At 38.4% G+C, this 18,952-nt stretch overlaps 1 protein-coding gene across 3 annotated transcripts in view; it reads left to right on the forward strand.

The window, feature by feature from the left end:
- Positions 1–784: 784 nt before the first annotated feature.
- Positions 785–18,952, forward strand: part of FBXL4 (F-box and leucine rich repeat protein 4) — a 70,455-nt gene continuing 52,287 nt past the window's right edge. Inside the window, exons 1-3 of one of the 3 annotated variants that reach the window (XM_060115226.1) lie at positions 785–891; positions 16,043–16,131; positions 16,812–17,395. In XM_060115226.1, the coding sequence (XP_059971209.1) occupies positions 16,884–17,395 (512 nt within the window). In that variant the 5' untranslated portion in view covers positions 785–891; positions 16,043–16,131; positions 16,812–16,883. Of the gene's footprint in view, positions 892–2,045; positions 2,709–7,632; positions 8,144–16,042; positions 16,132–16,811; positions 17,396–18,952 lie in introns of those variants that run through there. The other 2 variants (XM_060115228.1, XM_060115227.1) reach the window with 2 other exon arrangements.

The raw sequence follows: 18,952 nt of genomic DNA on the forward strand, positions 1-18,952 counted from the left end.
GGAATGGGGATTAAGGTTCAATTCTGTTTAAAAATTTCCATTTTTATATACAATTTATACTGCACATCATGTATTAGCTCAGTTCATGTATATAATTTATAAATAAATATCCTTATTATTTTGCCTCTTTAGGAGCAATTAGATAGCAAGTAATGTAGGTCAACCTTTCTTCATTATTAAATGTTTTCCATCCTAATGGAAACCTTGCAATATGCAAGATAAATATGCAAACTAAAAAAAGGGTAATATTGTATCTACTCAAAATACATTAAAATGATTAAGGGAGACTGTGAGAGCATCTTCTTCAACAGAGGTAATGATCACGGCCTTTGGAATGTTGGGATGGAGATAAGCCTGCAGGCAGGACTTGTATCTGGGACAGAAGAGGTTTGCAAACTTGGTGAATTATGCCTTTAGAGCGCCTATAACTTTTGTTCCACTTTTCTTCTGAGAACCTTAACATCAGTAATCCCTGTGCATCCCCTGACCCAACAACTCTAGACTGGAGAAGTCCTAGCAGGCCGATGAGAGGAAGAGATTATTTCCGCAGTACATTTGCAACCGCTGCCTTCTGGGGAGTAACAGGCAATTTGTAGGGTACGACTCTGGCAAGGAAGGCAGTAGGAAGCTCCTCCCTTCGGCCTAGGAGGGGCGGTCCAGACGCCGCAGTGGCCCCGCCCCGTCCCTGGCCCCGCCCCTCCGCGCAGGCTGCGCCTCTTCCTTCCGGGTCGTGCTCGGCCGGGCGCGCCGCCTTTGCGCCGCTGCGCGGATCCTGGGAGTCGCCCCCGCGCCCCGGCCTCCCCGCGCCCCGGCCTCCCCGCGCCCCGGCCTCCCCGCGCCGGCTGGTCGCTGGTGGAGCCTACGGCGCGCGCCTGTACCGGACCCTGCAGGGTACGGCCCTTCCTTTACTTCTCCCTCCTGCGGGTCTCCGTCTTCCTCTTTCGGCGCTGGGGCTGGGCCGGGCCCGGGCGGAGCCGCGCTTCGGGGAGCCCGGGCGCCCGGCAAGAGGTCCCCTCCTCGGCCTTACCGGCCCGCCGCCCGCCTGTGCTTGCGGGGCTTGCTGGTGACCCTGCAAACAGCTTACTTGCCTTGGGCGCTGCTTCTCTGCTCTACTGTCTGCCGGGCGTGAGGCGTCGCCCAGTGCGCGCGGCGCAGGGTTGTTTACACCGCGGGGTTGGCGGGTAGTGCTGACCCTGCAGCCCCGAGTCGGCCACCTGCCCGCCTGTGTACTTGCTGCCTCCCGCGCGTGCTTCCTTGATTTCTTTTTGGCACCCGATGTTTTTTTACCTAACCAGGCCCATGTCTTAATCCAGGACTGCCACGAGATACCCGGCAGCAGCCCTGTTTATGTGTTTTAAGGATATCCTTAGAATACAGTGTGATGATGAACATCCACTTGGCCTCCTTGTCAGCATGTTTGCAATGGGAGTGGTTTTGCATTTCCTTGATGGTTTCCCAAGTGCTCGTTGCCACAAAGCCTCGCTTGCTGTCACTAATTAAAATATACAAGTAACTAGAAAGTCAAGATGCTCTAAACCTGTGGTCAGGTAGTTGCGTTGGCAAGGATGCTGTGTCTGGCTTTATGCCCCGGAGGACTCACGGCAGGTGTGGGGGTCTTGCTTGCTTTGGTCTGTTAGAGGACACAAGCTGCCTTTACTGCTTCTCGGTATTCTTAAGTTCAGAATATAAGTACATTTTTTTCCACTTAAAGCTCACTTCATTGCTTCTGTTGTCCTATATTACATATTGTACCTGTTGGTTGAGTAGAGGGAGATTTTCCTGAGACATCAGTGCTTCTCTAGCCCTTTATTAGATACTAAGTTCTTGGGGGAAAGGGACATGTACTTATTTTTCTAGTGACAGTATGCATCACCCCGTAGTAGGTGCCCTACTCGTTCATTGAATGGATCCTTCTTTCCACACTTCCTGTCTGAGTACCATTTCTTTTCTTTCTCTCTCTTTCTCTCTTTTTTCCTTTTACTACTGTCCCAAATTTTGGCTTTTCTGAGTTCTGCATTTTCATACTCTTCCCTTCTGTTATGGACTTGAAAATCAGAGGTCAGCTCAATGTAAGATGGTTAATTCCTTTTTACTAGCGCCGCGATCCAGTAATGCAATTATAGTCCTTTGTACAGTGACGTCGTAAGATGTTGCTGTTATCTTTTACTTCTAAATATGGCCCGTTAACAAAAACCGCCCTTTCTTTCTTTACTGGGTTAGTCTCATTGTCTCATCCTCTTAAATTTTGCTGTGATCAACATAATCGGTTTGAACTTCATGGATCTAACTCTGGTATCCTCTGAAGAAAAACCTTTTGCCATGTGAATTGTGTATAAGTATCCTCCTCTGTTTTCTTCTAGTACTTTTAATGGTCTTATTCTTCATATTGAAATCTTTAACCTACCTCAATTATATTTTAGTGTAAGGACGGAATTAAGGCCCTTTTTTTCCTCTCTCGTAGTTGTTAGTCATTGTCCCCATCATCATTTGCTGAATTCTGTTTTTCCCTACTGATGGCAAGTACTGTATTTATCTGAGGCCCTAATTCTTATATATTCTTGGGACTTTTTCTGAATTAATGTTTAGCAATCTCTGGCTTCCTGTACTGATACCATGCTGGTCTTATTACTTTAGCTTTATAATGTGTTTTAGTGTCTAGTGATTCACACAGTGCCTAAATATTTTTGGAATGGACACATTTAGTGAGGGTAAGTTGATTTCCTTTTTTACCCCTTCCTCCCTACGCCACCCCCTCCTTAAAGTTTCTTGCCTCTTGTTGAAATTATTTTTTAGCTTGCCTTTCTCATGGTCAGTTGAATCATTAACCATTGTTAAATAAATCCCTTCTCTTGCTAACTCACAACTCGCCATGTTAGAGTTGCTCCTCAGAGATGTACCTAGAAAAGCAGCTTGATTCAAAATCTGCATGTCTTTTGACTTTGCATTGTGTACTAGTAAGTGGAGTGTGTCTCTCCTCATCAGCTGTGACCTAGGATGTTCTGTACTTGGTTTCAGTAGCTCTAAGGGATAAATGCCTATAGAAGTGATCCCTGGGACTGCACCATGCCCATTTGTATTTTACTATCCCAGTTGAACATCTTAAATGTAATGAATTTTCAAGTGTTGCTATAATAGATACTTAGAAATGTTATTAGATCATAAAATAAATGTATACGTTCTTTAAAAAAAGTCAAGTAATACAGAAATAGCCAAAGGGGAAAGTAAAAGTGTGGTGTGCCCACCTATCTGGTAACCCCATTCCCCAGAGATCATTACTGTTTAATCACTTGTTCTCTTTCCTTCCAGACATTAAAAATACATGTGTATAAGCCTATGTGTGTTTCATAACTGGCAGTATACTACATATAATTTTCAGTAACTGCCAGTTAGTAATAATTGATGAACATCTTTCTGTGTTAGTGCATAGAATATTATCTTTTTAAAGTATTTTGATATTTCATTGTAGGAATAACCCAAAATTTATTTAAGCAATCCTCTGGTGATATTTAGGCTATTCCAAATTTATTTCTGTTAGAAACAAAGCCTCAGGGATTCCTTTTTTTTTTTTTTTTTTTTTTTTGCCGTACGCAGGCCTCTCACTGTTGTGGCCTCTCCCGTTGCGGAGCACAGGCTCCGGACGCGCAGGCTCAGCAGCCATGGCTCACGGGCCCAGCCTCTCCGCGGCATGTAGGATCTTGCCCAGGACACGAACCCGTGTTCCCTGAATTGGCAGGTGGACTCTCAACCACTGCGCCACCAGGGAAACCCTCAAGGATTACTTTTATGTGCACATATTTGCACATTTACTTAGTTCCTTAGTGTGAATGCTTAGATGTGGAATTGCTGGGTCAAAGGCTAGATACGTTTTAAAATTATGATAGATTGTTCCATATTTCTCTTCAAAAGGTTGCCATAAGAGTAAATTTATACAATTTCTGAGAATGCTGCCTGCTGTTGCTGTATCATTGCCAGGAATTGTCAAGGCTGAGTTTTACCCTACTTGTAAGCTCATAGTTTCATGGTTGCTGGTAGAAGACATGAGATCCTGGGTCAGAGAGAAAGCACAGCAATAACAGTAGCCAGAGGATCATCACTGTCTTGTGCCATCTCCTTGAACCCTAATTTCCACAGGGTGATGTGATATGGGTCAGATGATTCTAGCACATGCAGTAGATTTCATTACAGAGAGGAACCCTGAGCTTAGGGAACCTGACTCGTTCATAATAGGCTGCAAGTAAACCTGCCTAACCTTTGCCCTAGAGAGAGACATTATCTTTATTATGCTGGATAGTAAAAAAAAAAAAAAAACCTTCCCTCTACTCCAGAGGGAGACCTCTCTTTATCTGCCAACAATGTTTGCTGTATAAATACCCTTGAAAGGATAGTTTGGAACAGAGATTATCAGTGACCCTGCTTATAGGATATGCAGAAATGTGAGAGACATGTGAAGAATTTTCCTGAAAAAAAATCACTGCTAAAATGATATCATTTTTTATATTTTAGTAATTTTATGGATGAAAAGTAGTATTTTTACTGTTTTAATTTTGCATTTGTCTGCTTATTGATGGAGTCGAATATCTGTAAATGTTTTGTTACTTACCTGTTCATATTCTTTGCTTAGTTTTCTGTTGAAGTGTCCTCTTTTTCTTACTGATTTGTAATAGCTCTTTACATGCCATGCTATCAATGACCAGGTACACCATTTGCTAGTATTTTTTCATAGTTTATTCTTTAAATGCTGTTTCTGGGAGCTTTTGCCATGTAGAAATCTTTAGTATGTATGTTGTCAGTTCTGTGTTCTCTTCCTTTATGGCCTCCTGAGTTTCCGTTCCATATTTTAAAATACTCTTTGTACATATTCTCTTATTGGATATTTTGTATTATATATTTAGATTTTTTAAAAATGGTTGCTTTGATAATATAGTTGACCAGTGAATAACATGGGTTTGAATTACATTTGCCAGTATGACGTGGATTTTTTTCAATAGTAAATGCTCAGCACTACACAGTCCACTGTTGGTTGAATCTGCAGATGCAAAACTGAGGATAAGGAGGAACTGTGTATATGCAGGGCCAACTATAAGTTATACATGGATTTTCAACTGCACAGAGGTCCCATGCACCTAACCCCTGCGTTGTTCAAGGATCAATTGTATTCTAAATTTGCTTTTCTAAATGTATGGACATTTTCCCAAAACAGTTTTGATAAGCTGTCCTTTCCCTGTTTTTGGTTTGACACATTCATTGTACTATATCCTTATTTACTGTTTTCTCAAAACTGACAAATCAGTAAGCAAAATATATTAGTCTCTTACTGTGACTGTGAATTTGGTTGGATTCATCCTTAAAGATGTTTGTTCTTAGTGGATTTTAATCTTATAAAATATAAATTTTTTTTGTTCTGTTTAATGATTTCTGATATTACTGTTGCCATCTCTGTCAGTTTTGTGTATACTGGATAGATCTTTATTGCCCATATGTTTCTTTCAGCTATTCTACATCATTTTGCTTTACTTTCCTCTCTTTAAATGTAAAACATCATCTAGCTAGACTTTCATTTTTCCTTAAAACCTTCCCCCCCCTCCCAACTTGAAAATTTGTCTTTATTTTTTATTTATTTTGCATTGTTAGAAAACTTTTTAAAAAAGATAATTATAGATTCGCAAGCACTTAAAAGCAATTATACAGGAAGATCTTGTGTATATACTTCACCCAGTTTCTTCCTGTGGTAACATTGTGCTATAGCACAATAGTACATGCAGGAAATTGACATTGACACAATCTGCACACTTTACTCAGATTTCATCAGTTTTATCACTACAGGCACTTGTGTGTGTATGTGTGTTCTCTGACATTTTATGTAGATCTTGTCACCACCACCACAGTCAAAATACAGAATCACTCCATTACAAGGATCTCTTGCAAAAGGGCTTACTTCTTAATAGGAAAATTTAACCTATTCATATTTACTTTTTTTCTCCCCTTCAAGTTTGGAAATTCTAAAACCATGTAGAATTGACTTTCTGTTGCCCTCACACCTCCATTTAATAAGGTGAGACCTTGACTCCTTGCCTTCCCCACATTCTTGGTTCTATTGATTTGATTTCCTTTTTAAATCACTTGTCTTCTGTTTTTTTTTCCCTAACCATCCTTTTCAACTTTACCACTACTGCATCTATAATGATTTAGACTTAACTATAAGGTCACTGGTTACTAGAATATTATGTCTTCCCTTTTTAAAAATTAGTTACTTTAGTTCATTTGTTTTTTGACTGGAATACTTTCTTGAGTAATGTTTTTAAGAAGAGTTATGGGAAGTATACTTCCATGTCCAGAAACAGTTTTCTGTTTGTTGTTTGTTTTTCTATGTGAGTAAGAGTTTGAGTCAGTTCTTTTTCCTTAAGAATTTCTAAAATATTACAGTATTTTCTAGTATTTTCTTGAATTTTCATCAGCTTCAACCTCTTCTTGAATTCACTTTATATAGATATTAGGTATCTTGCATCTGTGTTCCAGGTTACTTATTATTTTTTTCATTTAGATTTTCAATTTATTTTGAACACCATGACTTTAATTTCCACGAACTTAAAAAAAATTTTTTTTCTAAATTAGCTTGTACTTATTTTATGGATCCTATGCCCTGTTAATTCACACTAAAGATAATAGTTATTATTTTAAAACTCTTCTATTTTTTGCATTAACTTTTGTTGGAGACCACTTTCTCTAATTACCCAAGTTATTTCTATGTCTTTAAGATGGCTAATTCTACTCATATATATAAATTCAGATCTGTAGTGACTGATTTGTTCCTGGTCGGGAATCTCTCTGAAGTCATGAAGGTCTCTGTTCTGGGCAGGTGGTCTCCAATGGCCAGGTGAGCGGCTGGGGCTCTAAGATCAGGCTTTGCCCTGTGCCTAATGAACGGGCAGGACATGCCAACTAGTAGGTATCTTTCAGGGTGTGCTGGTCAAAAACAGACTAATAAGCTAGGATGCCCATAAACAAGCCGATTCTGGGATACCAAATCTCCAACTTGACTGTCTTGGTCCATAGCAAAGACTGAAAACAGAAGCATACAGAACAGTTTCATTGCTGTAAAAATTCTTTTGCGTGGCCCCTTCGTAGTCATTGGAAGCAACCCTGTCTTCTCCCCTAACTCCCTGGTAACCACTGATCTGCTTTCCTTCCCTATAATTTTGCCTTTTCCAGAGTATCATGTACATGAAATTAAACAGTTAGGTAGCCTTTGTGTGTCTTTCAGTCAAAAAATGCATTTTAAGAGTCATCTCTGCTATTGCCTGAATCGTGACTCATTCCTTGTTATTACTTAGTAGTATTTCATTGGGTAGGTGTACCACTGTTTATCCATTTGCCTGTTGAAGGACATCTTGGATATTTTCAGATTGGAATGATGATGAATAAATCAGCTATAAACATTTGTGTACAGGTTTTTGTTTAAATATAGGTTTTAATACACTTGGGTAAATACCTAAGAGTGGGATTGCTGGATGGTTTGGTAAGAGTATGTAAACTTTATAATAGACTGTCAGACTCTCCCAAAGTGGCTGTACCATTTTGTATTCCCACTGGAAGTGTTTGTAGCATCCAGTTTGATATCTTAAAATTTGAATTATCTGTATTTAACTGTTCTCAGATTTAAGGTATTAAACACTATCTGTCTTAGGGTTTATTCTTTTGAAACTGCTCTTAAGTAAAACATTTGCTAGGACACAAAAATATGTCATAAAAGACAATTGGTAAATTGCCCTTAAAAATTGAAAACTTTTCTCTTTAAAAGATATTATCAAATAGATGAAAAGGCAAGGGCTTCCCCGGTGGCACAGTGGTTAAGAATCTGCCTGCCAATGCAGGGGACACAGGTTCGAGCCCTGCTCTGGCAAGATCCCACATGCCGTGGAGCCCATGAGCCACAGCTACTGAGCACGCGTACCACAACTACTGAAGCCCACGAGCCTAGAGCCCGTGCTCTGCAATAAGAGAAGCCACCACAATGAGAAGTCTGTGCACTGCAATGAAGAGGAGCCCCTGCTCGCCGCAACTAGAGAAAGCCCGCTCACAGCAACGAAGACCCAATGCAGTCAAAAATAAATAAATGAAATAAATTTATAGGAAAAAAAAAAAGGTAAGCACAGACTGGGAGAAACTATTTGCAAAAGATATATCTGATAAAGATTGTATCTAGAATGTATAAAGAACTCTTACAACTCAATAAATAATAAGAACAAAAAACCAATGAAAATGGGCAAAATTGACATTTCACTGAAGAAGATACGTATGGGAAATAAGAGCATGAAAAGATGATCCACATCATTACTAGTCCATTGAGAAATGCAAACTAAAACCGTAGGGTATCACCACCCACCCACTGGAATGTCTAAAGACTGACAGTATTAACTGTTGATGAAGATGTGGAGCAGCTAGAGCTCTCACTTATTGCTGGTGGGAATGTAAAATGTTACAGCCATTTTGGAAACATTTTGGTCCTAGAAACAACCCAAATGTCTATGAGCAGGTGAATGAATATGTCTGTATAATAGATATGATTTAGCAAGAAAGGAACAAACTGCTGTTACATGTAACAACAGGGAAAAATCTCAGTTATGCTGAGCAAAATAAATTAGACACAAAAGTACATACATATTTCACTTATATGTTAACTCTAGAATAAAGGACAATCTGATTTATAGTGACAGCAAGCAGATCAGTTTTTTCCTGGCACAGGGAGTGGATGGGTGATTGGGAGAATAGAGATATTCTATGTCTCGGTCCTGGTGGTGGTTGCATTGGTATATGTCTTTGTCAAGACTCATTGAACTGTACACTTAAAATGGAGTATATGTTTTGGAAAGTAAATTATACCCCAAAGTTAATTTAACAGTATTACGCCATTTTAACTAATGGCTCTTTTAGCTTGAATGGCTAGCAATGACATACCTACGATCTTGTACTTGGATTTTTGTTAGGAAGGCCAAATAAATTCAGTATATTTTTATTAGGTAAAATGCTCTTTATTTTGATGTACAAATGTATAGTTAGTATTTGGCTAAAATAAATTCACATTTACTTTGTGGTTTTAATAGCTAGAGAGAGATTTTTTTTCGCTCTTTAGTGTGTCCATTAAAATTATCTGCCACCAGATATTCCTAATTTTTAATACTGTAGGTTTTAGTTAAATATACATCGTGTGTCTGCTAAAGGTTTAGGGTTATTACAGTTCTTCCCATTCAGATGGTTTATTCTTATTCATCATTAAACAAGAAACATGTAAAATAGAGATAATATAGCATTAGTGACATTTGTAAGTAAGGTACTTTATAGTGTCATACCTGTGTAATTAGAAATATGTCCCTCTTTGTCACTTGTGAGATAGTATCTTGGGTAGGAAGAGGGTTTCCAGATCTATTGTATCAGAAAATCACCATTCATTTATCCTACAGTTGTGTGTGTGTGTGTTTTTAACATTGACTCCTTAATTCCTTTTTCGTGCTACTAAAGATTGCTTATGAAATATTTCGTAAGTTTAGATATGCTTGTTAAAGTCTAGGAAAGAAAGAGGAGAAATAAAACATTCTGTAGAACTAACCATTGTCAATTCCTAGTTTAAATTGATTCTAAACCTCCTCCTTTGTTTTCTGACAAGTTTATTCCTAGTTTCACTGGTTAGGCACTTCCTGCTTAGTCCTGACCATTTGCTCATTAATTGAGCAGAAATTTTGGAAGAGCCCACTGTGTTCCATACTTTTTGTATTTTCAAAGCTGACCTTGATTGCTGGAAGAGAAATGGATACTGTTTACCTCTTTGGTTTTCAAGATTTTTCCCTGGCTTTTAGGTTTTTCTTCCTGGTTGGTTCCCTTGCCTTCTCCTTCTGCTTTATATGCCTGGATTTTCAAAAAGCCTTGAAGCTGGATAGGAGGCTCTCTTCTCTCTGTTCATCCACATGGTTCAGTTAAGAACTCAACCTGTTTATTCGATATTGGGGCCTTGTTGATTAAAAACTATAGTCATAATAAAAATGTTTCAACTGGAGGAGAATTTACTTAGAGGAAGAGAGAGAAACGTGAAGTTATAATATTCATCCCCCCATAGTCTCCTTCCTGACACTGTCATATTTTTTCAATATAGTACATTGTAAGTAATTAAGGGATGCTTTTGTTAAGACTTTGCTCCTCCCTATAGCATATCTAATACCTGAAAAATATGAACCTGTCTTTTTACCCTTACTCTTATATTATTGCCTCTCTTGGCCTGTCTCTTTTCTTTTGCTCGAGGTTATCCCTTTTTTGTTTAAGAACTTCTTTTTCATCCACAGTTTTTCCAGTTCTCCATAATCACCGTATGGTCTTAACATAGATTTGGAGTGTTAAAAAAAATCATCATATTTGAGAGAATAGCTTTCTTTTACCTCTCCAATCATCTCTTTCATGAATCTTTCTTTAATTTCAATCAGAGTTTCTTTGTGGCCAAGGTCAGGTCTTTTTACGTATTCAAGGCAGCTTTTGTACTAACAGAAATTAGTACAAAAAGTTACCACTTTTTTACATTCTCTTTGAACAGTAAAATTTCAATATATATACTATTCCTTATTGGAGGGCTTCAAGGAAGGTCATACATTTGATTCTTACCTATTGTGTTTCCATTTTCCTTATCCATTTCCCCCCTCTTTTTCTCTATATCAAGATATGGAACTTTTTTTGCTTCATTTTTTGGTCTACATGTGCCTTATATTGAAGGGTTTTATTTCTGTGTCTACTTTAAACTTATTTATTTTAATTCTCTTCTGCCGTCTACTCTGCCAGTCTCCAAAAAAATGAATAAATGTTTATTGAGTATATATTGGCATGTGCTAAGCCCTCAAGATACAGTTCTAATTAAGACACATTCTTAGAACTTGAGGGGTTCGTAGTCTATTAAGGTAGAAAAAATATCTGAGCATGTAAGAAATGGCACACGAAATGTAAGAGCAAGGAAAAAGCAGGTAGTGGATAAGGTCTGAACCTTAAAGATGAGTAAGAGGGTGCCAAGCAAAGGAAGAGCAAGGGAATTCCAGAGCCACGCAGCCTCAGTGGGAGACTTGAAGATGCTGAGGTGTGAAAGCACAAGTGCAGTTGAGGCCGTGGTAGAGGTTCTGGTGGGTCTACAGGAAGGGTGGGGTGTGTAGAAGTGGAAGGGACTGGGAGAAGACTGGTCCAAGGTAGGTGGGAGGTTCTCATGTATCATGTTATCAAGAAGACAGCCTTCCGTTAATGGGACCTCTATATATTTTAGAAGAATGAGGAGGGAGAAGGCCCAGAGAGGAGGCTGAGAAGTTACCAGAGGGGTGGGAGGAGATCGGAGAGCGTGTGGTGGCGTAGAAGCCTACAGGGGGCAGGCCAGGGAAGGGGGCTGGTTATGTCAGCTGCTGCACCAAGGTCAAGTGTAATTCCATTCTTTTCTTGATTGATATTTTCCTCCATTCCCTCGTGTCTTGATGTCTAGACTCAACCAGAAAAGTCCTTTCCTTAAAGCAGTGTCTCTTGATCAGTTTCATCAGGATTCAGAAACGACAGCGTTTAAAGTTCAGCCTTTTTGTCTTGATCTGTTACCACATTACGCCTTCTGTGACATTTTGGTAACATCCTGCAAGGCTGCCGAAACCCTCGTTTTTTTCTGTCACTTCATTGACACATCTCTGTGGGCTATTTTACAAGTGAGTATTGTGTTATGACTTGCCTTCAGTGTAGGACTCTGCCTTTTTGCCTGGCCTTTTTATCTTTCCCATATCTTTTGACTTTAATATAAGTTGAGAATCCTCTTTGGAGTTTTAAACTTGTTTTCCAGGTTATTCCATCACGCCGTGAACCTAGGCATTCGAGTTCATCCCAACTGCCTCCTTTTGTTGATTTCATGCAAAGCCCTTTTCCTTCCTCCTCTTGCCTCCGCCATCTTCTCTGCAGCTCCTGCCATCCTGCTTCTCTCCGCCTCATCGACTCCCCACCTCACTTCAAATCTCAGTAGTAAACATATGTTCTCCCTTGTCTATACCTCTTAATTTCTCTTTTCCGCTGTTATTGCTTTCTCTGTATTGTTTAACTTCGTTAAGCATTTTATAATATGAAAGATGTGGTTGAAATAAAGTTGTATTAAAATAATATGTCTCATAAAGCAAGTTGTTTCCCAAGGTGTGTGAGAGTCTCCTCATGCAGGTTAAAATGGCTGTTGTTTTGTATTCCTTGATTGTGCTGGTATAAAATTTCAGTGAGTTGTGGGGAATTTCTTGCTTTGTAATCATTGTTGACAATTGATTAGATAAAATAACTTGTAAAATAAAGATCACCCTATTTCTATTTCAGACTTTTTGTTAAATGGAAAATCATATTTTTACGTATTGTGAGAATCCTTAAAATTAATGTAGCTTTTTTTTGTTTTGCTCGAATGTTTTATTATAGTCAAAATGATTTGAAAAGCACATTTAATATATTACAGACATTTCACTGTAAAAATGATCCTTGTATAATGTAGCTTTTTGAATGAACTGGAAAAGAAAGGTATATACCTCCCAAAAGGTATATCTTATAGTCACCCTCTTGGACAAATTTAGTGTACCAGACTAATATTTGTTTATTTGCACCAGGTGGGAAAAATCATTTTGTCTTTGAATTCCATTCTCCTCGTAAAGGGGAGTTATTGTATCTTTTGCATTTGGTTCAGTGCCCATTGGGATATTCACTGGTTATCACAAATGGCCTCAATGCCTTGGCAAAAGTCCAGATAGTACATGGACAATTTAAACTTCTGCATTGGTCGTTGCTGCCCACATGAGTCCTGAAACTGTGGCTCTATTCCCTTTTTCAGCTTCATTTCCCAGGGAAAAGTAGAGTGAGCTATCCTTTCTTCTCCATATGTTCGTCCCCACCCCCCAAACACTTTTATGTGTCATCTTAGTTGACTGGAAAGGAGTTTAGAATCAAGAAGGATGTTAATAATGGGTTTACACATTTCCCTTTTTTATTTCTATGCCATGTTTGTTTTCAAAAACAGGTTTTAACTTCATTACGTTTTCCCAAATAGTATGGCTGGAAAAAGAATAAATATATTTGCTTTTCCAGTGCTTTTTTTCCAGTGCTTTTTTTTTTTTACACTGCTTTTCCTTCTTTTAAAATTTTTTGTCATTTTAGCTTTATCTCACAAAAAATTAACTCTAAAGATTATTGTTATCCATAGTTGGAAAAAATCAAGCATCCATTTACATTTCTCTTCTCCACTGAGAAGTTTGAACTTCTTCATATGTAAATGTGAAAATGTAAACTTCATGCGTAAATGTAAACCTCTTTATATGTTATAAAGTTATAACTCACTTTTACATATGTTACTTCAGTGCAAAATTTTATTTTAACAACAGCTTAAAAATGATATTGCCCACACAACAGTCTTGCTGTTTCTGATATTATCCCATAATCTATGATGGTAAAAGCTAGCTGGGAAACAGTTGTAAAGTTCTTGGCTTAGTAGGTCAAATAGAATTTGTCTTTCACAATTTGTCTCTACCTTTTCGCCAAGAATGATTGTGAATGTTCACATGAATGATGATATCTTATTTTGCAGATGTTTCTTTGGTTTTATAAAACTATTACTTTCTGATAAATGCAGTTTTATAGAGAAAGTAAAAGGAGCTCAGTTGCAGCAATTTATAGACTGTGGAGGGAGGGGTGATGTCCATAGATTATACAGTCAGACCCATCCATCCACCTTGGCAGATGGGTTTCTGTCCTTCCCTTGAAAATTTCCAGGAATAAAACATCCACAGTCTTCTAAATTAGCTGAGCTGTCAATTGAGTTGGATACTTGTACATTATTCTTTATTTCATAAATTTCATTTTTGCAGTTTAAATTTGTTTCATTAATTCTCTTTTGAGAAAGAGATGGGCCAAGTAACTTCTTCAGAAAATTGCACTTCTTAATTTACCCGGGGACCTATTTTGAAATAAAGTGTATGTGGTAAAAGAAAGAGCCATTTCATTTCAGGTTTTGGTGTTAAAGATTTGATATTTGTGCATTTGTAAATTTTTTTTATTTGACATATTTATACTTGTGGTAGGTGAAATGTTTGAATAAAGAGGTGATATTCTAGATAATTATTTTCCCCACATTTATAACCTGTCCTATACTTTAGCACTTGGTGTTGTATGTCCTGAGGTGAATCTGATTTGTCAACTCATGATATGTCGGCATTAGAGCATGTGCTGCAGAAACTCCTTATTTATTTGAATACATGCTTTGTTAGTCTTTTCAGAAAAAGTCTTGTTCAGAGTGTTCTATTATTTCTTGTTTTTAGGGTGCAAGTTCTTCCATTTAGTGTGTCTGCCTACTGACTGTCCGTCCCTGTGGTTCATTTTCTTTTACGGTCTGTAAGTTTGTGCTGTGATGCATCTTTAGTAAGGGTTTATAGTCAGTCTCGTGTTGTGGAAGCATCCCTGCAAAGAGGTTCACATCTGCCCCTACCAGTTCAGGACCACTCTTTCTTTTTAGATCTTTTGGCTTAGGGATGGTGTAGGGATTCTCAGCCATGAAGACAGTGTGAACTTAGGCACACACCCTGCGTGGTACACGCCTAACAGGGTTCTGATTTCCCTCCGGTGACTTTCCGCCACTGCCTAGGTTGATGTCAAGTGTACTTTGGCTTTCTGGCCGGTGAGCTAAGTTTTTGCGTTCCTTGTTTTACAGATAGGGTGATTTTTCCTGAATTTGGCTTTATGAAGTTTCTTCCAAATGTGACCTGTGGCTTGAAATAACCTCTCTGCATGTGTGTTAGAAAGTCCCCTTATTACAACCACTAAGACCCATAATTGGTTCCCTGACTCATACTAGTTTCAGCTCCTGCTCTCCGCCCTTTGACTTTCCTCTTTGTTTCTCACAACTGTGGGTTTTCCTCATTTGTTTCTAACTCAGCTCTTTATTTACTGTTTTGCTGGTTATATTTTGTCAGGCATTTCAGTGTGTTTGGATCTGGCTGGGATTGAGAGGAAGAGGCTGCTGTTATCTAATTTTAAGTTATTTTAGATTTGTATAATTTTTTTGTTTGATCATCATCTTTCTGTCAACATGTGACATATTTTGTGCCTACTATGTACTGAGTACTTTGATAAATGAAATCTTTGGCTAGATTCCTTCCTTCAAGAAACTTGGTCCTAATTTAGGCCCTCGTGGAACAAAGGTATATATCTGATACAAAGGTGGTACCAGATAGTAAGCCTACTTATGGAACAAAGTGGTTGGAAAAGGAATGTAGAGGTGGAGTTAAAGTAAAATATGAAGGGTGTTTAGAAAGTGAAAGAGTTTACTGCATTAGACAAAAAGAAATGGGTCTAGCTTGAGGAGAGCCTTGAAATGTCAAACCAAGGGTTTTAGATTATGTCTTGTACGTAAGAACAAAAAGCTGTTAGAGGTTTTGGGTTGGAGAGGCATTTTATGTTTTATAATCTTAGTGTTAACGTTTTGCTCTACTAAAGAAAAGTTGTTTTATTTTCCTTCTTTTACTTAGGAGAAGTTAAACTCAAGACTTTACAGGTAGAAAAATGAGTATGCTTGATTTCCCTGTTTGTGTAGACAAGAGATTACTAGTCAGTGCAGACAGGGGCCAGGCCTGTGTTGTAAACTAGTAGAGCTGGCTGGGAACAGGAGTGGCCACCAGGCCTCTTCTCAACAGGGTTTTCTTGATTGTTAAAGGTTGCAAACTCCTCCAAATTTTAAAAATCACTATTTGGTTCTAATATATCTGCTGGCATGGTTTGACCCATAAGCTATGGGTTTGCAACCTCTATATAAAAAGGGTTCATTAATAATATTTTTATTCCATTCTGTCATAAAATTTTAAAAATATATTAATTATTCAAAATTGTCCACACAATTCAGAAAAATGTGATGTGTTCAATTTGAACGTTCTGTATCTAATAAGTAGCTATTTATCTATGATAATAATCTTGTTGGGATATTTGACTTCCTAAGTCAGAAATAAAAATATTTTCTAAAACTCTTGTCTTACAGGTAAAAGAATGTCATGTTTCAACATTTGTACCTGAAATCAGAGTGTAATTGTCAGGCCACATGGATGAGTGCCAACCTTTGCACATCTGGTATGTATCCTGTGACCATTCTATCTGGGGTGAGTGATTTCTAAGAGTAGCTGGCAACAAACCAGATGCCAGCCAGCCATGGACTACCCTCACAAATAATGCTAGGGGTTATAAATTAAACACTGTCTGGTGATCTGTGATGTGTGAGGCAGTTAATATAGTTGGTCTGGATTAACTGTCAGCTCCAGAAATCTATATTCCCATAATGTGGAATCTGTACTTCACATGTTCGGAAGTGAGTCATAATTAACAATAGGGAATCATTTGTTAAAATGTGAAGTTATAAAATGCCTGAGATCCTTTTGGATTTACAGCAGTATTTTAGTGGCTCCTCGTATATTTTAAATAATTTTAATTTTAAAAGTTCAAGGACTTAGTATTTCTTGAAGGATAGTTATAATTTTGCATAAAATAGGTTTTTTTGGGTCATACATCTGCCATTGCCTTATAATATCAGTTTTGCTTCCCATATAGCATAAAATTGTATACATTTTCAGTATTCAGCTTTCTTAAAAGTACCTTAGATAAATTATACCAGAGAGTCTCATTTACGTGAATGTTGTTTTTTTCTGTTTCATTCTGGGAAGTTACATTGGGTAAAAATCCTGTTTATTACCTTATCCATGCATTTTTCTGTTTATTTAAATTATTTTACTTCAACAAGCCATTCATTTTTTTAGAACATCCTTCAAAGAGTTCACGCGTCTTACCGAGGACACCTGACCTTTTGAAGCTTCCTAATTCGCACCTAGATGCCACCAGTCTTTCCCATGTTAACAGTTCTGACTATGTTTTATTATATGTGCCTTCGGCGCCGAGCCAGGACAGCTACAAGAGGAGAAATGATGAACAGCCATAGAACTATAGAAGCAAACAGCCGGACTTCCCCTCTCAATGCAGAGGTGGTCCAGTATGCCAAAGAAGTAGTGGATTTCAGCTCCCATTATGGGAGTGAGAATAGCATGTCCTATACCATGTGGAACTTAGCAGGTGTACCAAATGTATTCCCGAGTTCTGGTGACTTCACTCAGACAGCTGTGTTTCGAACTTACGGAACATGGTGGGATCAGTGTCCCAGTGCTCCTGTGCCATTTAAGAGGACGCCGCCTAATTTCCAGAGCCAAGACTATGTGGAACTTGCTTTTGAACAACAGGTGTATCCTACAGCCGTTCACGTTCTGGAAACCTATCATCCTGGAGCAGTCATTAGAATTCTAGCTTGTTCTGCAAATCCCTATTCCCCAAGTCCACCAGCTGAAGTCAGGTAAGACTCATTTTTTAATGACCATGTTCTATGGCTGAAAGGTTGTGGTGGTTTTAATACTGGAGGTCTTTTTTCACTGGAAGCATTCTCTTAAGTCATTTAAACAAATTCGATTTTTAAAATTTTCCTTAGTTTTCTGATAGGGAAAGAAAGATCAGACATATGGAATGTAATGCATTCTTTATACCTATAAAACCTCACACCATAATAATCATGGATTGTGAGATTTGTGTGTGAACTTACTGTAAATGAAAAGCACGATTTGAACCAATTGGGACATGGGCCAATCTGAGAAGTTAGTTGGAAATATGATTTCTAACATAATTTCAAACAGGCATCATATTACTGCTTTTAAATACTTTGAGTAACTCAAAGTCGACCTACAGAGTGACACCTTAGAGGAAGTCCATAGGGGATTAGCTTTAATCTTAGGCGGATGTTTTCGTAACAAGTATATTCATTTAAAAATAAATGCTGGGGACTTCCCTGGTGGCGCAGTGGTTAAGAATCTGCCTGCCAATGCAGGGGACACGGGTTCAAGCCCTGGTCCAGGAAGATCTCACATGCCACGGAGCAACTAAGCCTGTGCGCCATAACTACTGAGCCTGCGCTCTAGAGCCCATGAGCCACACCTATTGAAGCCCAAGTGCTACAATTACTGAGCCCGTGTGCCAAGAGCCTGTGCTCCCCAACAAGAGAAGCCACTGCAATGAGAAGCCCGCGCACTGCAAGGAAGAGTAGCCCCTGCTCGCCGCAACTAGAGAAAGCTCGCGCACAGCAATGAAGACCCAGTGCAGCCAAAAAAAAAAAAATTAATTAAAATAAGTAAATGTTGCCTTAAGTATTCATGCATTCTCCCTAAAGTTGCTCTCTCTATATATCTTTCTCTCTCCCTCGTTTCTATAGTTCAGCCTCCTGATTTTTTAAAATATAATTATTTGACTAGGTAATATATTCACATGGTTCAATAATCTAAAAATTACATAACGCAGTCTTGCATGTACCCTGTTCTCCATGTGCCTAGGATCCACCCCTCCCTCAAAGAAACCACTTTTATCCACTTCTTTGCATTGTTCCAGAGTTTCCTTATGCAGATATAAGCAAATACAAATGTATTTATTTTACTTTTCTTTATACACAAAAATAAGCACACTATTTGTATTGTTCTGTACCTTATTTGTTTCACTTACTGGTGTATATTGTATCTTTTCATGTAAGTGCAAAGAGAGCTTCATTATTCTTTTCTACAGTTGCAAGTAATGCAGTGTATGTGTACCCCGACTTATTAACAACTCCCCTATTGATGGGTTCTTAGTTGTTTCGATACTTTTGCTATTATTAATATTAATGCAGTGAATAACCTTGCCATGAGTCATTTCGCATGTGTGCAAGTATATCTGTGGGATAAGTTGCCAGAAAGATTGCTGGGCCATGGGTCTATGTATTTGTAATTTTAATACGTAGTGCCAAGTTTCCCTCCAAAGAGGCTCTCCTATTTCTATTCCCACCAGCAATGTATATGCATGCATGTTTTCCTGAAGCCTCACCTACAGAGTG

Source organism: Mesoplodon densirostris, chromosome 12 (assembly GCF_025265405.1).
Source record: "Mesoplodon densirostris isolate mMesDen1 chromosome 12, mMesDen1 primary haplotype, whole genome shotgun sequence".
NCBI classification, from domain to species: domain Eukaryota; kingdom Metazoa; phylum Chordata; class Mammalia; order Artiodactyla; family Ziphiidae; genus Mesoplodon; species Mesoplodon densirostris.